The following is a 20,890-nucleotide window of genomic DNA, read 5'->3' on the forward strand; positions in this document are numbered from 1 at the left end:
AAACGTCACAGGAGCAATAAACATTCTTTCGTACAAATCATCATGGAAAAATAAGCATTTTCAAATAACTGAATTGAATTTAAAACTTTCTGTGACCAGTGTATGGAACTTGGATCATGAAATGTGGTAGGAAGCTGAAGTTAAAAAACAAAAAGCAGACGTTGATTTATGATTATTTTCTCATACTTGTATTTCCAAGGTCAGAAGTGAACTACTGGCAGACAGCGCTGTGTTTTGCCCTTGGTTCACTTTATGTTGTCAAGTTCTCCAAGCATGAAAAACTGCTTTCTTTTTTAGATAAACTTCTGTTTCCTTAAAACCCAGAGAAGTTCATATTTCAGAGCTAGTTCCTGTTATTAAGTTTCAGTCTCACTGTTTTGTTATCAGCCTCTTGCTGCTGTAGAAGACTTTTAACATGGTGCAGGTATTTACATTTAATTGGATTTGTTCACACCAAACTATTCAAATCTAATCTGTGCAATAAACTTAGACTATTTCCTCCTCTACCATGTGAAGCTCTTTCAGTACAAGGGCTGTACTTTCTTTTTTCAAATCTAATTCAGTGTAAAACTTGGCCAAAGCATTCCGTTTACACTGCGGACACATCTGCCTTGAATTTAGCAATGAGGGAAGTGACTTTTGTGTCAGTTGCTGTCACTGTGGCTGGTTTTTAATCTGTCAAAACAACAAATAGTGATTCCATGTCATGCTGTCATCTGTACAGAGGTCAGCGCAGTAAAGATGACACCAGGCTTTTAGTTACAACATCAGCAGGATGTTAATGTCACACAGGGAGCAAGATCAATGTCATCGCTTAGATTTTTCGCGATGCTGCATCGATTCGGCTCCCTTTGCCTCCCCTATTCGGTCTGTCACTCACACACAAAAAAAATCAAGGGATGATTGAGTAAATGCCAGTGCAACTGGTTCCCACATGAGGATGACCCAATTAGCCCACAGTGAGACTTTGTACTTTGTGTTGGGGTTGAATGAGAGAGCCAGCTGCCTGGGACTCCTGGCGTTGGCCGAGGCAGCTTGCTGGCATCAATAAATCAATGGCCTATTAGCTGCTGGCGGCGCGGCCACGCAGACCAGCTGACAAAGTCAAACTATGAGGAATGAAATCGGAGGTGAGAAGCGAGTGATTATGAGGATAAAGAGCAAAGATCAGCCACGAGGGAGGACTCCTTGGATTTGTCAATGTAGACAGAAATCTACATCACCACGTCCACAGGAGGCAAACCTCAATGTTGTCCTTTCTTTGTCAACCCAGTGTCAAACAGTTCTAATAATGATTCAATCAATTTCTCTCAAGCTCAACACAGAAATCCTTTCTGCTTCTTGGTATCTACAGAAAGATCTTCTTTTCCACAGCTTTGCCTTCGAACAAAGTGTTATTGATACAGTGTTGAAAGCATGTTAAGTTAGGCCTGGCAAGCTCCAAGCTCCAATCAGGCCTCCTGTAGAAAGCACAGCATTGATATGCTGATGGTAGCCTGGCTGTGTCCACTGAAGGGCCACAGCACTCAGAGAGGGAGGGAGGAAGCATCTTCTGCCTGCTAAATGAAGCAGCCTTCACTCATTGATTCACTTCCTCATCCTCTGCCTCGCTTCTGACCAACTCCTCTGACAGATTCACGTGACTAATGCATGCTTGCCGATTCAATTTCCATATTAGTGCTGGAGACATGTCGTCGCATCGCGGCCACTCCATGATGGCAGCAGAAAGACAACAGTGCTCATGGGTATTCTTGTCTCTACTGAGGCAAATTTCACGTCAGCATTAGTGATGAGCCCATCCTACAGCCTGTAATGTTCAGCCATGAGAAAATGATGACGGAAAACCTCTGCAGGGCCAAATAAAAAGAAGCAGAGCGGATTTGGAAACACTTGCTCCCTGAGGATTTACAGTCTCATGGTTAAGGAGGCGGAGGAGGCATCCTTGAGCAACCCTGGTGATTTGGGAGTGATTAATCTTAGTTATAGTGCTATGATTATGTGACCCCAGTCATTCAGAAAGAGGAGGACGGAGATGGGAGCCCTCGAGATAGACTGAACAGTTTTTTCACAGCATGTCAAATGTTTCCCTCTGACTCATCTCAATCATCTTATTGAGGTACAAAGACTAGTAAAGATTTCATGACCTTCATCTGGGCTGATTTTTGATGAACAGGCATCTCAGGGCACGTAGATGGATGTTCGACACTCTACACCCTGTGATTAAATGCATGATGAGTTTGACACAAGCATTATCCTACGATGTCTGATGATGTATGTATTTAAGGGCCGCAGGTAGAACACTCCTAATGCTTTTGCAATATTTCCTGATCACGACTTACCCTCAGGCTGCACAGTGGATCGGTGGTTAGCACCGTCGCCTTGCAGCTAGAAGATCCCTGGTTCACATCCTGACCTGGGATCTTTCTGTGTGGAGTTTGCATGTTCTCCCTGTGCATGTGTGGGTTCTCTCCAGGTTCTCCGGCTTCCTCCAACAGTCCAAAAACATGCTGAGGTTAATTGGTGATTCTAAATAGTCTGTAGGTGTGAATGTGAGTGTGATTGTTTGTCTCTATGAGTATGTGATAGACTGATGACATGTCCAGGGTGTCCCCTGTCTTTGCCCTAAGTCATCTGGGATATTCTCCAGCACCCCTGCGACCCTAATGAGGACTAAGCGGTGTATAAATAATGGATGGATGATTTACTCTCAGTTTTTGTGATATGACATTTCTGTAACTTATCGTTCAGTCAGGAAGCTTAAATAAAACTAAGCTTCGAATTGTATTTTTTCTCTATTTGTCTCATTAAAAAAAGCTTAAAATATACCATTTACTCTAACTAGGAACTGCAAAAAGCAAAAAAATTCTAGACTCCTTCTTGCAACCGTAAAGTCCTGAGTGACCCAGCTCTGACCAACAGCTACGAGACAAGAAGTCAGGGAATTTGACTGAACTGGGATGATCTGCAGGCTGTGTATACAGACCAGATAGGAGACAAGTATGTTAGTAGTAAAATATATATAGTAAGCAGTATCACCATTTTTCCAGTATTGGCAACACCTTTGGGCACTTAGAAAAAGTTGTTTTTGTAAAACATGTAATTTAAATGTTTTTTTCTCTATTTAATGATTGATAGCATTATAACCTTGGTATACTATACAAAATATATTTTGATTTATTTTTACTTCTAGCCATGGTTTCCATAGAGGTGCGGGACTTTATATTCTAGTGAAAAATGAGCCTACAGTGAGTAAAAATGTGGCAGGAGCAAAAAACAGCCAGAAACTGGGTTTCAGAAGGTTATGAAATAGTGAAAATAAACATAAGTCACAACCCTAATTTGAATACGTGACCTGTGTACTTGCAAGAGAATGCAAATGTTACATACACATAAAATGTAGCACCAACAACAGAAAAATGTGATTACTTACAGCAAATGTGATTTTGACCTTGACTGTGTATTCATTAATCTATGTGATGTCATTGTAAGCACAGTGGAGTGACTCGCCTTTCAAAACTCACCAAACCCAACAAGGCACAAAAACACGAAGCCTTTTCTCTTAAGCGTATTTCACAGTCATATCTGACTCCATCTGTCAATAAATAATTCCAAGCAACAGAGAAGACACAAGACCACTTTTCACACTTTTTCTTGAGATATGAGTATAAAAGAGTGATGGTTCACAACATGGAGGCGGCTGCTGCTGAGATGGCCCAGGGTGACGGTAAAAACAGCGAGGGGACTGAGGGACGAACGAAAACAGGAAACATGCAGTCTGTGAATGCAGCAGCTCTGTAATCCTGAGGTGCGGCGGCAGAGGCCTGGTCATTGTGGCTGACGCTCGGGGGTGGAGGTACTGGGGAGGAGGTGGGTACAGGCTCAGTCAGGCTTCCTGTCTTGGCACACCCTGCACTGCCCATTTCCTGCCTGCCTGCTGAAAAATGCCCAGCTCCTCCACCTCCACTCCCCCCAGCCCATCCACCCACGTTCAGCTAGAAACCTTGCTCAGTCGAGCCAGACGGGCAGCGACTGAGACCCAAAGCTTCAGTCCGTCTACACTGCTCACATTTCTGCTGGATCTGCCAGGTGGTTTTGTGTGAACACACACAGACCTGAGAAGCTGGAGTACTGATTATTAGATCAAAACTGTAAATAAAAAACCTTAACATTCAAATGAAATTACAGAATCTGAAAAACCCATCATTCCATTTAATCCAGATTATTCAATATACAGGCAAAACTTTATTTTACTTATTTATAAAAGCTTATTTACACATAACACACAGTAAATGTCTCTGGTTGCAGCAATGAGTTGACATAATCAAAATCACTGATGTCACTTTTATACTATGGATGCTGCATTTTTTTAACTTCTAAAATGCCTCATTTCATTCTAACTAATACTTAGGGTTTGCATGTAACGCTTTGCTAATATTTCCTTCCCTTTATCCTCAGTTTTTTTCTGATTTTGCTTTTGTATTTTTTAGCATTTCTCAGATTAAATAATCCTCACATGAACCCTCTCAACCCTAAAATTCACCAGCAGGTTTAATAGGGATGTCATCTTTAAAAAAATAATCAGAATTACATCCTTTCTCAGAACCAGAAACTTTGAAAACAGAAAGAATTATCAGATTTTCAACATTGCCACAGTCACTTGCGACAACACGCCTGTGTTCTGCTGAATCTCAGCTTAAAATCGTGATCATTTTATTCAAATCAACTATTTATTCAAAAGTGACTTTGTGTAACTTGTAGGGCTTGTTTGGACATGCATGTTCCTTATCTAAATATCATTTTACTTCTGCCATGGCATGCAGTTTGCCAAAATAAAATACACTCAATTTGATTTTGTGGAGAAAAAAATAATTATTTAGATTCACATTGATTAATCAATGGAAAGACAGTCTTTCATGGGAGCTCTACAAAAGTCTAATACTTAGTTTCCTTTTAACTGTATTATTCTGTATATCTGTATTTCTAGCTGATAAATGCTCCACTGGTTGCTAACTATGCCTGATTCCTGTTGGTGCTGAGCAGGTAGAACATATTTTATCTGAGCTTTTCTGATGAAAACAGCTGCATCTGGAAACAATGCTGATAAGAGCTGTGAGACTGAAAGACTAAAACAATGAGCTAAAATAGCCACCTCTTTCACATACGTGCTGTAATCGGATCTAAATGTTCATATAAAAATACAGATTATAGCAGCTTTACAGTTAGTTTACACCACTAATCACAATTTCTATGATCCACAAATGACAGATTGGGTCTTTAACATGAGCATTTCTTCTTGTGTACTTGTTATTCAGCTAAAAGGATGTTTTATTGACTAAAAATATACACCTATTTCCTAGAAAATAACACAACTCCTTTCACGGTTCAACATGCAACCAGAAATAAACACTTGAAACTGAAAGCTCGCCTTGCCGTGGTGCATTTCACACAAACACGCCCATCCCTCGTCACAGGTTACAGCAGCATGAAAATGCTCTTTCTTTTTCTTTTTTTCCACCACAAATGCATTCAAATATCAAATAATAACTGGAAAAGTGTTTTGGGCCCAAATATTTTTCCAAGCTCAACTCCACCCAATTCAAAAGGTCAATGCTCTGAACAGAGCCCTCAGTGTTGCTTGTTTAAGGACCATTTTACGTGTTGCACCTGACAGGAACATCCGCTCTCATGCAACACTCACTCCACATCTCTTGACAGGCAGTCTGGTTTGTACTGAGGAGAGCAGGGTAGTGGAAAAGGCGGTCTTTTTTTAGAGTGCTATTATTCTTGTGTGCCTGCATGTATGCACAGGGGAAGACCCAACTGTGAGAGGAGAAACTTACAGAAATCATGTTACACCAGCATCTGTGGAGCCACTGAGGAGGTCTGCATATTGATTTGCACCGTAATCAACCATGTAAGCTAAATCAGCTTCAAAATCCCTAATTTCATCATTAAGTGATGGTGAGCCACCCCTCTGTCTCGTCAAAATGGGCTGTAAGAACTTATCAGCCTCATACAGGCCTCTGAGATTGGAACAGGGAGCTTGTTTTCCACAAAATGCACTGAATATCTTCTAACCCATTAATAACAGGGCATTTGGTGAAGCAGATAAGCCCAGTGGGATGACGCCGTCTCTTAAGAGCCCATTAAAAAGGCATGAAAACATGAGAGTGACTTCGGAGTGCTGGGCTCGTTGCTGAGAAAGAGGTGGAGGGCGGCAGCTGGTTAAAGACACACACATGCCAGCATAATTAAACTCTCAGGCCAACACCCCCATGGCAGGTTTAGGAGGCTCTGCTAACGGGGCAGCTTTCTGCAGCCCCGTGTGAAGGAGCTTCACCTCTGAAGCTTCCTGCAGGACTCCTGATCTCACGAAGACGCAGCATGAAAGAAACATCTGTGAAGTGCAGCTCAGCCCACTTGCTCACAACTCGCCAACACCGAAAACGAGTGAACATCACAGAGCTCGCCTGTGTGAGCGTGGGTGTGTTTTCCTGAAGGACTGGATGATGGCTTATGTAGCGATCTGACACCAATTAAACAGTAAATCTCCTGCAGCAAACAGACTGTTGTCAGTGGTTTCTTTAGGGAGCCACAGACTGTTTGATTGGCAACTGCCAAATTAAATTTGTAAATTTGTTCAAGAAACCTTCTGATGTGCTTCTCCTCAGGGGACTTTTCTGAAGTTATGTGGAGGCAAAAACAGCTACGTCATTCAGGGATCAATCAATTTGAACTTTAGGCCCTGAAAAATGACTTCAGCTCTTATTGATCCATATCTGATCAATAATCCTAGAGCTGATATTGGCCTGTCGCTTGGGGTAATTTAGAAATTGTGTCATCGCAGTTTGTTCAGCAGAGCAGCTCCGACTCCATTGTTAACAACAATCTCAGCGCTGTCTGCAGCACATGTAGTAGAACAACTGATGGTGCGGAGTCAGGTAGTGCCTTCATGTTAAGGTGCTGGTTTGTGAAATACATTTCTGTACAATAAATAAACAATGACCCCATCACCACACAAATCTGACATGTAGAAAGAATAGTGGCCCCAGCGTCAGCCCCAAAATCAGTCAGGCTTAAACAACACTACAGGTTCACAGAATCAGTATGATTGTGACCTGCTTTGGCTGGATGATACAAATGAGAGTGTGTTTTCATTTATTTTAGCTTGTCCACTTTTTTTGTAACCCTTTGATACGCAACATAGGTCAAAAGTGACCCAAATCCAATGGAAAATGGGTATCTCCTGACCCACACTGCGCATCAAAGAGTTAACTTGTTGCATGCCAGCCTGAAACCTACAATGATTGTCATCATCAATTAATGTGTCAGTTATTTTTCGATTGCTGAGTTACTTGGTCTATAAAATGTCAGTCATGTTTCATATTGGCATCAGTCATCCTAAAATGGAAATAAAAAATTATCAATTAGCCTTTGAAATGGTTGCCAAATGAATAATTATTTTAGTTCCAGTTAATGTTTATATGACTTAACCTTTAACTCTGAGTGTTTATGAAAGTAAATTTGCCATTTTTGATGTTAGAAAAAAGTTTCATTTTAAGCTACAATATCACTTCCCACTGAGATATTATAATGTCCCTGGTTTGTTGCATGTTATATTCTTGACTGTCTGCACCACTATGTCCCAAATAAAAAGCCTGAAAGATGTCTGAAATACCTTTTTCACTTGAATTTAGGTCATTGGGCCCAACTCCAAGAAGGATTCCTATATAATTGGATGCAGAGACGTGTTTAGCAATAAATGACGACAGGCTCTAGCCAACCATCTTGTATAGCACTCCCTTCTCAGAGGCAATTATAGAACCCACAGGCGAAACTAGACACACGAGTCTGCAGCAGCAAAGTGTCCGTACGATTTAAACATTTCAGCATCACGCAAATCTAACAAGACATGCATGCAATCACATTCCTCAGAAAGAGTTCCTCTTTAATGTGCATCACCACAGTGTGAGAACGAAAAGTTGTCTCTCTGGGAGTCCTGCACCTATCTGGACTTCATACCACTGCAAAGTCAAAACACAGCGGCACAAAACAGCCTTGAAAATCTGTGCTAGAGCCACAATACTGAACAGTTTCCCACTCACATCACGTCTGAAACAACCTGGAAGTGCATCTGAATGGAGATCCACTAAAGAGTCACTCCATCGCTCCACCTACGCCATGTCTGCACTACATGCCCCGGCTGACTTCGTGTGGGCAGCTGAGTTTTATTTCACAGCTAAAAAAGACTGATTTTCCTGCAGCAGTTATCAAAAGGGGCCGACTGGCTCCGCTGCATTTCTATACCATCTACTGTTCCTTTTTTATGGTTCCTTCCTCCACAAACTTCTCAGTCTCCCCCCTCTCCTGGTTGAGGATTACTGGAAAGAGGGCTCTGCTTTCACCACACACCCTCCCCCACACCTATACAGGGGCTAAAAGTACACCCATCCATCCATGCTGGCAAGTGAAAGGCTGGTCTTGTTGCTCTGGCTTACGTGCACCTGCCGGTTAGCTTCTATCGCATCATTCACAGCGCTCCGGGCCAAAGAAAGATAAATGCACACGGCTGAGTTAGCCTTCAAATGTGGAATAAAAGTCCACATTGTTCAACGGTTTTTACTAATCTGCTCGCGGTGAAGACGACACATCATCTCAAATGACTATGAATTCACAGCTTGTGGCGTCCTTTTTCTTGAATTCGGAGACAACAAACTTCACTCTGTAATTGACATTCAGGGTGCGTTTAGACTGTGCTTGCAGAACTTTTTCCACTACCCTGCAGCTGGAGACTGAGCTGTGTAAGAAACAGAAAGCTCCGAGCAACACAGGAGACATTTTTCATGCCTTGGAAGCACATTTTACACATTTAAAGCTGCATGCATGGATGTCGTCACTAATAAGATAACAACATTGTCCATACATGCAGTTTTACATGTGTAAAATGCCCTTCCAAGACATGTTTGGAATCACTTTGCACACATTTAAAGCTGCATGAGCTTTGGGTGTACATGCAGATTTAAATATGTAAACATTTTACACATTTAAAGCTGCCTGCATGGCTCTTGAAGCTAATAAAGCAGCTACAACCTTCTTGCATGCAGGTTTAAATGTGTATAAAGTGCCTCCAATCATGTCTTGAAAGCACATTTTACGCATTTAAAGCTGCACAAACTTTAAATGTACACGTATGTATGGATGTTGCAGCTAATAAAGGAGTAACATATACATGCAGCTTTAAATGTGTATAAAATGCTTACAAACATGTCTTGGAAGCACATTTTACACATTTGCAGCTGCATGTATCGATGTTTAACTCATAAACAAGCTACAACATCAATTTTTCAAGCTTTAAATGAACACAATATGCTTCAAAATATGTCTTTGAAGCACACTTTACACATTTAAAGCTGCGCGTATGGATGCTGTAGCCAATAACACAGCTACAACGTCCACACACGTAGCTTTAAATGTGTATACAGAGCATCTGAACATGTATTTTACACATTTAAAGCTGCATGTGTGGATGTGCTAACTGGTTTACTGGCTACAGTGTCCATACATGTGGCTTTAAATGTGCATAAAGTGCTTCCAATACCATGTCTAGAAGCACTTCAAGCACATTTAAAGCTGCATGAGCATAAAATGTACATGCAGCTTCTAATGTTTAAGATATTTAATGCTGCATGTATGGATGCCTTAGTTGCTGTACGTCAAAAACAGTGTGGAGCAGCTTGTGATCTCCAGGTCTTGTGTTGCTTCCTTACACTAACTGCCTCTCTGTTCAGCAAGGACCCTGTGGGCCCCCTTCAAGGACCCTGTGCCCCAGTTTGCAAAAAACCGCTGGAATAAACACTGGTGCGACTGTTGCGCTTCGTGTCTTCTTCTCCTCCACAACAGCAGCAACAAAAAAAAAACAAAAAAAAAACAACCCAAACTTCCCACGGCCACATTTAGCTGCAACACGAGCAGACAACAAGTCGCTGCTTGCACGGAGCCCAACTTATATGCATTCGTGCAAACAGCCCTGGTGTGTGTGATTGTGTGTGTGATTGTGTGTGTGTGCGCCAGGACTTCTTGGACACCACCCCCACCTCCACAAAAACACGCCGTGTATCTGCTGCTGCTATAGGTGGTGTTATTTAAATACAAAACACACACACACATCGACTGTTGAGAACTTACAATTTTACTCAGATCCATTCTCCCGGAGCGGCGGTGATCCTCGGAGCCGGAGAGCAGGAGGAGGAAGGAGGCTTTATCCTGACGCGCAGTAATTAGTAACGGAAAGCGATTGAGGCAACGAACGCATTTGGGAGGAGAAGGGGGGAGGAGGTGGAGCGGCTCCGTTAGCTCAACATGTGTCCCGATTTGGTATTAAAATGCGCCTCTGGGTCCTTTCCTTTCCTTCCGCGTCCCTTCTCCTTTCTTTCTCTCCCCCTTACCGCCGAGGACTTCCAGCATCCGACCGCCGACGCGCCGCGGCTGTCTGGGAGCACAAACCCGGAGGACCGCGGCTCATTTCACCGCCTTCACGCCGACTGGATCAGCCCACACCGACACCAGGAGGCCACCTTTATTTTGCAAATAGCCCGCTCTCCCCCTGCGAGACAATAGTAGCATGGAGCCCGCAGAGTGGGATGGCTCAAACCCCCGGTGGTTCCCAAGCTGGGGTCCGGGGACCGCCGGGGGGTCCTGCTAGGAGGGAGGGAGGGGTCTGAAGTGGAGGGAGAGCCCAGGAAACGACAGAAGAGCAGCTTCACCAGCACTGTGGACTCATTCATGATCTCACCTGCAGCTACAGAAACAATTCCTCCTCAGAGATTCACCATGACTCATGATTTCAGGGTCATAAGCAGGAAAAGGTGTGATGAGCACAACACTAGGGCCTGCTATGATGAAATTATTGATCATTTTAATAACCTATTTTAAATAAAGACTAAGAAAAACGCCTTAATTCGAAGTAACGCTTTAATCTATCCCCACATGCAGCTTCAAATGTGAATAAAATCCCTCAAAATCTTTCTTTTAAACACATTTTACACATTTAAAGTTGCACATATGGATGTTTTAATAGATAAAGCAGTTACAACATCCATATATGCAGCTTTAAAAATGTACAAAGTGCTTCCAAACACATTTTAGAAGTACTTTATACACATTTAAAGATATTTTTTATCGATGTTATAGCTAATGAATCATCATGACTCATGATTTCAGGGTCATAAGCAGGAAAAGGTGTGATGAGCGCAACACTAAGACCTGCTATGATGAAATTATTGATCATTTTAAGAACCTATTTTAAATAAAGACCAGGAAAAATGCTTTAATTCCAAATAACGCTTTAACCTATCCCCACATGCAGCTTTAAAAGTGTATAAAGTTCCACAAAGTATGTCTTTTAAACACATTTTACACATTTGAAGTTGCACATATGGATGTTTTAATAGATAAAGCAGTTACAACATCCATACATGTAGATTTAAATGTGTACAAAGTGCTTCCAAACACATTTTAGAAGCACTTTACACAATTTAAAGCTATATATATATATATATCAATGTTACAGCTACTAAATCATGACTCATGATTTCAGGGTCATAAGCAGGAAAAGGTGTGATGAGTGCAACACTAGGGCCTGCTATGATGAAATTATCGATCATTTTAATAACCTATTTTTAATAAAGACTAAGAAAAACGCCTTAATTCGAAGTAACGCTTTAATCTATCCCCACATGCAGCTTCAAATGTGAATAAATTCCCTCAAAATCTTTCTTTTAAACACATTTTACACATTTAAAGCTGCACGTATGGATGTTTTAATAGATAAAGCAGTTACAACATCCATACATGCAACTTGAAACATGTACAAAGTGCTTCCAAACACATCTTAGAAGCACTTTATACAATTTAAAGCTATATATATTGATGTCATAGCTAATAAGCCATTTACAGCATCCATACATGCAACTTTAAATATGGTTCCAAACATGTCTTTGACACACTGAAAGCTGCATGCATGCATGGATGTTGTCTCTGCTTTATTAGGCAGCACTAAGCACACAGTGTAGAGAAACTTGTGATCTCAAGGTCTTATTTTAATTTCAATTTTGACTGTATTTATTAAAGTTTGCAGGTCATACTTTGAATGCTGCCACATCACACAAACACTGCAAAAAGTTCATGTTTCTGTTTCTTTTGCACTTCTGATTAGATGCTAAACTGTCTTAGCACTCTAAAGTTGGATCTTATCTAAATAAATCTATGCACAAAAGCAAGCCAAACCCAGAGGTGATGGAGGGCCTGGACTGGGTGTCATCGGATCCCACATCAAAGCCAGTCTGGAAAAGTTAACCACCAGCCTTCACCAGCTGCAGCCTCTGACACTGGAGCTCTGTGGGTGCAGCTATAAGAGGTCCATATGTACACAGACTAGTGCGCCTTGGGAGACCTGCACAGAGGCCAGCAGGGAAAGCGACGGCTGGCAATCAGGGAGGGAGCATGCTTGGTGTTTGCTCATGCAACTAAACTTTTCCCTCTGGATGTTATTAAACAGTCTACTGAATAATTTTCTTATTGTATTGATGAAGTGTCTATTGCTGGTACATATTGCTGTCATTTTATTAGCCAGGCCAACCCTCTACCTCTTCCGACAACAACTAAACACCGAAAACCACAACCGTAGAATTCAGGGGGTTGCAGGGGATACGTCACCTTAACATTAAGAGCGTGTGTATTTGAAAAAGACTTGAAAAACACCTCACTGTGCTTCAATTTAGTGTTTTCTTTTACTTAAACACAAACATTTCCACTGTAAACTGATGTAGAAGAGTATGAACACATAATTGGTGGATACAAATTCACCAGAGAGAAGGAAATGAAATGTTTGATGTTCAATGCCTCTGGGGGAGGAGGCCAAGATCACCTTATGTGCCCTCTGTTAATGTGTTCAAACAAAATCTACACCCATGGTTAAAACAACACACACAAAATGTAACAATGACCACACATTGCTGTTGTAGAAACACCACTGAAATCATATAGTGGTAGCCATGTAACTTTTGTCCAATATTCTCTTTTGTAGAAAGATTAAGCCAGTTTCAGACTACCTTTAAGTGTCTCTCTTTACTCGGCCTGCAGTGATGTTGGTGCCTTGAAAAGAGCAACTTTCAAAAGGTGAAAAAAGCTGTGCTTCCACTCTGAGAGCAATTCTAGGTAGCTGACGCCCCCATCTGGTTTCTCTGAGACTGTTGACTACAATCTGTGTTTCTGTGTTTATGGTTCATGAAGTCAAAGCACCATGACAGTTTTAGAGCAGGACATATGAACACAAGAAATGCTGTCATGTAAAAACATGAAAACCACATGATGGTTACACTTTGCATGCTGCTGCACTGTCACTGGTTACACTTGAACTGAACAGAGCCATTGTGTTAGCAATAGCATCAGTATTTCTACTCAGCTGGTAAAAAAACAAAAACAAAAAAAAAAAACTCTTGGTTTCACACATTTAAGCCTCTTGGAAAAAAAATCTATAAAGTTTCTAAATCTGATTTAACACAATTCACTACATTTTTTTGGCTGGAACTTTTCCTCCCACCACCTCAAACCTCTGCTTCCCTTGTGGAGGCAGAAACCATCACCTATAAGATCAGTTCTTTGGCCTGCTTGGAACAAATGCTCGATTGCTGGGCTTTACTTGCAGAACACCCTGTTGATTATCAAGATGGGAACTTGTACTATGTCCAGTGTATCTGTTATGATTAAATGCTGTTCAAACTGCATGCTGGAAAGGAGAACTATGTCTGTGCGACTCAACACAACCCAACATCAATAAATGTGTGTTATCAACTACAATAAACCATAAATATGCACTCAGTGGCTGCTGTATTAGGTGTCGCCTATAAACTCTACTGTAGCCCAACACAGCAGCTGTGTAGAGGAGTTTCTCAAGGCTTTGCCATCCTCTTTTAGAAACACAACGGGGGAGAAATACTAGAGACAGATTCCAATACAAGGCAGTTCACTAACAGTACAGCTTAATAATGACAGTACAGTTGAATTGACATCTCTTGGGAAGCAATTTTTTAAACTATTATTATTTCAATCATAAACATATATATGATAAGGTTCTTACAAATAGAATATGTGGCTCAGCTACCTTAGATTGCAAGGTTTCTACGGTAACTACATAGAGGATGTTTTGAGACTTCCTAAAGAGGTTTTAGCGAGCACCAAATAGATAAAAAAAAACCTCTATATAAACGATCAATTTTGAAACAAGTTTCCTTAATTAATGGAGAATAATGAACAGATATGTTTATCTAATTGTCTGAAAAAAACAAGAAATTGCATATATTTAAGTCAAACAAGGTAAAACATGCTCAGACTACTGTACTCGGACAGATAATGCCGATTGTCACACATGCCATTCTGAGCCTGGAAAAACCCTAGATTGCATATTTATACTTAATAAACAAGCCAGGGTATGTACAGTACAGAGCATTTAGATTTTTATCAACTACAAAACACCATTAGGGAGGCGCCTGATTGTCCCAAATTTATTCTGCAGCCTGACAACAATAAAACGTGCAGCTACATTCACAAAGAAGCATCTTCAGTGACAAGCAGAACAAGGATGAGGTCTGATCTCAGCATTGTGGAGTCAGTCTGGGGTTACATGACCAGACAGAAGACACAGAGACAGCCTGAAGCCACAGAGGAACAATGAACCCACAAGATCCATTTTTAAATCCAGGCCAGGCTTTTCTCTACAATCACAGGACATCAGCTGACCGAGCGAGGCCAGGCCAGCCACGATAATCAATACGCTGCTCATTAGACCACTGGGGCTGGGCACTATACCTCCAGGCTGCTCTACAGTCTGTCTCCAAACAATGCCGGCTATTTTCCACCGAGTCTCTTCACATCCTGGTACGGCGTGGGCCCTTTGCCGAGGGCAGAGCATTTCTCACATACAACGATCCCACTCTGTCTCATTCGTATACAGTCTACCCACCTGGGATAAAGGACACGTCCTGCGTTCAACCCTCGTCCCAACTCACGTACATAAAGTATTTAAAAGAAAACTGCTCTTGCACCTGGAAGAACACTTGAAGGGTTTTCATAACGCTAAAAATAAAAAGTCACAAAGCATCAAACCTGAGCTTGGTCAGTGTTTTAGAACGCAGGATTGTGTGTCATTTTTATATGCTTTGGGTGCATCCAAATGTCCTAATGTTTATTCTTGCAGGGTCGACATGGTGAGAGTTCAGATTAATCATAAGCTTAAAGCTTGATTTGGATTTCTGTGTTATTTATTTTGGAAACATACCAACTGGGATGAGGAAGCAGGTCAGATATTTATTGTAAATTCTAGCAGGTAGTGAAAAAAACAATAACCAGGAAATGTCTGAGCAGAGAGTCTCCAATAATTCCTGAATGAATAGAAATAGTTCAGGAAATTTATATTCCGACATGATTTACTTGTTCCCTGGGACATGACACTGAAAAATATTAGAAATACTGGAAAAACTAGAGAGTTTGCTTGAATATAAAGTGACTTCTTTAGTATATATTTATTCAGTTTGGATAACTTTGATTTATTTCCCTTTGTGCTGAGTCCAACAGTAAGAAATTTGGACTGTACATGAGTCAAAAATACATTTTCTTTGCCTGAAAGCAACCATCACAAGGCAAACATGGACATAAAAGACACACAGATGCAGATATCTGCAATGTAATGCAGCTTTTTTTCATCTCATTTTAAATCAAGTCCCCTTGCATTTGATGTCTGTTTGAAAAGTAAAGTACTTTTTTTGTTTTGTCAGAATAAACAGGTTAAACAAATGCTGACTAAGTGCAATTTAATAAAGGCAGGCTGTTTTGTGTGGTCAGCGTCCACTCTGTGCCATCTTCTCTCCAACACCTTTTCATTTCCAATAGATCATTTCAACAGCAGACATTCTGTCAAAGTGTGGAAAGCACAGGTGTATTCATGAAGGCTCAGTTGCATTAAGTGTCCCAGTGAGACACAACAGTGACCCAGATCCACAAAAACAAGACTCTTCTGAGAGGAATGCAGCCACCACTGATATGTACCTGCTCTTTCTCTGCTGTGACAAGTCAAAAAAGTCTATTAACCTATCAACATTAAGATGGTGCTGACTTTCTGGAATGTGTTACTTGTGTAGATGAAGTTCCACCTTTGTGCTGAAGACAGATGTTTACTTATCCAACGTCACAAACCTCCTCCCATACTGATGTCATGACATGCTCTAAATCTTAGTCTGTTTACATGTGAAGATTGTTTTATGCTTCATTACAAAGCAGCAGAGCAATCTGAGTGCAGAGTCCTAAGTTCTGTTAAAAATTAAAGTCTGTCTTTATTTAAGAAATGGAAAATGGGTCATATACCTCAGGTTAAATATTTCCTAAAAGGTATGACCAAATGGCAACCTCCAGGGTTGAGAAAAAGTGTCAAAACTGCAGTTCCTCAAATGTCCACTTGAGGTTGGCTCCAAAAGAAAAACAATGAGCCAATTCATATAGACGTCCATGTTAAAATGTCCAACTTTACAGTAGAAATAAACATATTTACAGCCTAGAACTATTAACAGTTGTGGTCTCTAAAGTTAATTTCCTTGTTTATGAAAACGGTACGTTGGTGGAATTTTATAAAACTTGCTCATTTAAGTTATATTAAGGTCTAATGTTACACATAATTAAGACAGTTACAATAATGATGACACCTGCATGGTCCACCTCAGTTCTACTCCACCTCTTATTTGGACTAGTCAGGAGTTAGGAACAGTCAGGCACTGCCAAGACAGTGACATTTAAAAGCACCGTCCATCTTTATATCCAGTCACAGAGTATGACTTCAGTACAGCTTGTTGTATTAAGTAGTTCACGAGTTTCAAAGCAAAAACACAGTCTCTTGTGAGCAAATGAGCTAAAAGGGGTTAAAGTCCACTAAAGTCAATGAATCCTCCCCTCATTTAATAGTTACAACATGTTCTTTAGAAAAAAATGACTTTACGTCTCCGAGTGACTCCGTTCAAGCATTTAGTTCAAATACAAGAGTCTGTGGGTGAGTGGTGACAGTGGGAGTTTACATCAAGTCCACCAACAGCAGTGAAAAGGCCAAATAATGTCTATGAATTATTCAACAAATGGAACTCTCTTCAATAATACTGAAACCTACCACCCACGTCTTCATCATTAACTTAGTGTGATTTTATGCAACATGCTCATTGTCTGCTCTGACATCGATCAGGCTAAATGTTTGACCTTCGGGATGATTTTGGCCATAAATATGCTTTCATTTTCACTCTGAACATGATGACTAAACAACCATCCACGTGTGCTTGTATGTTGAGTACAAGGGCTGCGCAATAATTCAGTGTTATCAGATTACGTCCTGATCATAATCATTCAATGTAAATTTTCTATTGTACAAGTTAATCAATTCAAGCAAGTAAGCAAAAACTGAGAAAAATGAAGAGCCTGAAGCAATGTAGACCTGTTGCTGTAACTGTTGCAGGAAAATATACATATTAATACGGCAATATTTATTCCAACCATATTGTCAGCCTTAGTCAGTGCAGAATGTTTATTGCCACATCACTGAGGACTGTATGTACTTTGATGGTTAGTTAAAATAAGGTCACTCATGTTGCAGCAGCCTCATTTGCATACCACACACTTACACCCCTGATGGAGGTTTCAGTCTGACTTTTGACCTGCGAAACAAAAAGCACCACTCCATCTCTGTCTTCCTCCCCTTCTGCTTTGCTGTGCTGTAAAACACAGACGAGAACTCCAAAACAATCTGTAGATTCAGAAGCATTGTTGCTGCCGCCAGGAACTCATCGGTGCACTTTGTTCCACTTACTAACTTGTCACTCATGTCCAGCTCTATTGTCCCACGCACAGCCAGTGCAATGAGGCCATAAACCGCCGCCTGCTGTTTCTGCTGCCTCAGTGCTTTTAATGGTCTCACTTTCAGGCTTGCATGCTTGTCTGAGTGTGTACCTGATGTATGCGGATATCCCTCTATAACTTCCCTGCGTTTTGAATGGCAGGATGTAAAAAGAAGGCAACGAGAATTCGAGACAATGAGCGATGGAGTTGAGAAGAACGGAGCAAAGTAAAGAGACAAAAGACAGGAGAGAGAGGGGTTGAAAGACAGGGTGATTATAAAAATGCTTGTCTACGTCCGCCCTGCTGAGTCCTGCTTACGCCCGAGGGCCATAGACCTGCTCCTCCTCTGAATTCCACAGCTGCCAGGGAACCAAACAGAGCTAACAGCGGGCGCAGGGCAGCAGGATGAGGGCAGGCCATTAGTGCAGCGCCACATAAACTGGTAAACAGTGGTTCACAACAAAGCACCCCAGGGGATATTTCTGCAGTTGCCATGAGGTATGAGAGAAGATTATACAGTACCTCTACTTATCTGATAAAAACAGATATAAAATGTGATGTAAAACATGTATATTTGCATTTTGAGTCAGATAGCACCTCAAGATGTTTTGCAAGTAAGAGGACCTAATGATATGCACAACTATTGTATTGTGATTGTTTTGACAGTTACTGCAATAATAATAAGTCACCAGAATAGTCAGAATGGCCACTTTTCCAGTTCATATCCAATTAGAAACATAAAAATTATGGTTTTTGCTGTGGTCTGTACCAAACAAGTACGCTCCCTTACAGCTGAAGACTCTGTAGCAACACAATGCTTTATGTACGAGCAGAAGCAGCTGCCCTGCCAATAGTCATGAAGCAGCCACTCTGGTAGGTCTGACTGTTTATGGGAATCTATTTAGAATGCCGTTTTAAGCCTCAGAACCTCAAACAGTTCCTGCTCATTTTTGGCACCTGTCACATGTTAACTGACTGTGGGTTCATTTTTCACTGGAATACAAAGTTCTGCATCTCTATGGAAACAGCACAACTTTGGCTAGAAGGAGAGAGAACTCAGAAATCTCTTTTGTGCAGCATGATACATGTATAATGTCATATATACATATATATATATATATGTATATATTTTTTAAAGAAAGTTAAACTTCATTGATTACTTATACAAAAATAGGGGAAAAAAATTGGGACCAACATGCACAACATTTTAAAGGTGTCCGCAGGTGTTACAAATACTGGAAACTCCAGTGACTCTACATACTCTAGATATCTTAATATTTAGGGTTCTAAATTTGTTTTCATATTTGTCTTCTATCTGCTCTGTATTAACATAGCCTGCAGTTCAGCCTAGTTCAGCTGAAAAGTCATTGAATCTTTGTCACACAACTGTTCATCACAGCCAAGTAACTGATGACTTCTCGGTTGCGCAACGGAGCACAGAATTCTTTGTATTTTAAAGATTACAGTTAGAGCAAATAGTTTATTTTTGGGGCATTTTGTAAAAATGTGGCATGCAGTATTGCATTTAAAAATTCTTTAAGTTATCTTGATCAAATATTAAAATTTTCAGCTTAGATTTGATTAAATTTCCCAACAGAGCGGCGTATAAAAGACGAGTAGTTCAAAGACTGCAGGAAAAGGGGAAAATCTCATGATTCTTTCTGTTTTTACAGATTGTGGATGTGATTAATGGTGTAATGTAGGCAATTTCCTCATGGACGGCGTGCTTTTCAAATCCACCAGCTGGATTGACGGTTCAGAACATTAATAAAAAAAAAAGATATTTGGCACCAGTGTACCAATAAAGTACCACAAGATGAAGTGATACAACACATTTCTGATATTTGGTCCCAGCCCTCGTACAGAGTGACGCCAACACACATGCATTCAATTACAGACGCAAACAGGAGCGCCCTCAGTATGGACAAGTGAAGTGGAAGGAGGAGGCTGGCAGTCTAATTTTAAGGCCTTAATTATGTAACACACAATGTGGTGTCACTCAGTGGCTCACGCTGCACATCCCAGCTGAGGAACTGGTGCCCCAGAAGTTTTCCACAGGCACTAATTATGGCTCATAGGGGTCCAAAGATTACTACCTCCACCAGCTTTCAAATGAAAAACCTCCTCTGGCCTCTGACAGCTCGCAGACTGGGAGCTGGCATCGCTGACATTCTGGAGCCTGAAGATAAAGATTATAAAAATGCTTCAGCTTGTTATTTACTCGTTGGTTTTCTTACGGCTATTGAGAATGCAATTTAACACTGAAACCAAAACATGCCATGACGCTCGGAGACAAACACACCAAAGATTAAATCCCCCCTAAATTAAAGAGTCAGCTGCTATTATGAGGCTAAACATGTCATTAAAAGCAAGTGCTGTGCGCTCTCTGGCTGCTCCAGCTCATGCTTTTTATAACCCGGACCCACGGACAGAGAGGATTTTGAACACAACATGGATATATAGGCATGTAGTTTGAAAGCCAATGTAGGAATTCACATGAGCAGCCAGTGTTTAACTTAGTGTGTCTTTACACTGCTGAACTTCTCCAAATCCATTGCAAGCGATCATAAAGAGGCTCCGGAGCTGAAAGAATTACTTGCTCAATTGATTAGTCGATCTACACGTAATTATTTTTCACTCATTGAGCTGATTAATTGAGAAAAACCAGCACACTAACAAGAAATGAAAACAATCCTTGGCTGCAGCTCTAAAGCCAGACACATGAATAATGCAGCACACGGGTTTGTTACTATAAACATCAAAAGGACTGAGGGAACGTATTTTATGGTGGAAAAGGCGAGAGGTCTAAAAATCTCAGACAGACAAGCGGGCAGACAGTTGGTTTTCTATGGAGGAGGTGAAAGCAGCCGCCCAGCAGATTTAGGCAGCTTTACAGCACAACAGATCAGATGAGATTATCTCCCGTTGATCCCCTGTAAAGCAGACAGCAGATTCATTGATTCTT

The 20,890-nt window shown here is 41.0% G+C and overlaps 1 protein-coding gene across 3 annotated transcripts in view; it reads right to left on the reverse strand.

The window, feature by feature from the left end:
• hip1 (huntingtin interacting protein 1) overlaps positions 1 to 20,890 on the reverse strand; it is a 65,853-nt gene that overhangs the window by 40,023 nt on the left and 4,940 nt on the right. Inside the window, exon 1 of one of the 3 annotated variants that reach the window (XM_055012121.1) lies at positions 10,186 to 10,637. The exons of 1 other annotated variant lie outside the window; for it this stretch is intronic. In XM_055012121.1, coding sequence (XP_054868096.1) covers positions 10,186 to 10,203 — 18 coding nt within the window. In that variant the 5' untranslated portion in view covers positions 10,204 to 10,637. Of the gene's footprint in view, positions 1 to 2,339; positions 2,457 to 10,185; positions 10,638 to 20,890 lie in introns of those variants that run through there. One more of the 3 variants, XM_055012120.1, reaches the window with a different exon arrangement.

Source organism: Amphiprion ocellaris, chromosome 7 (genome assembly GCF_022539595.1).
Source record: "Amphiprion ocellaris isolate individual 3 ecotype Okinawa chromosome 7, ASM2253959v1, whole genome shotgun sequence".
NCBI classification, from domain to species: Eukaryota; Metazoa; Chordata; class Actinopteri; family Pomacentridae; genus Amphiprion; species Amphiprion ocellaris.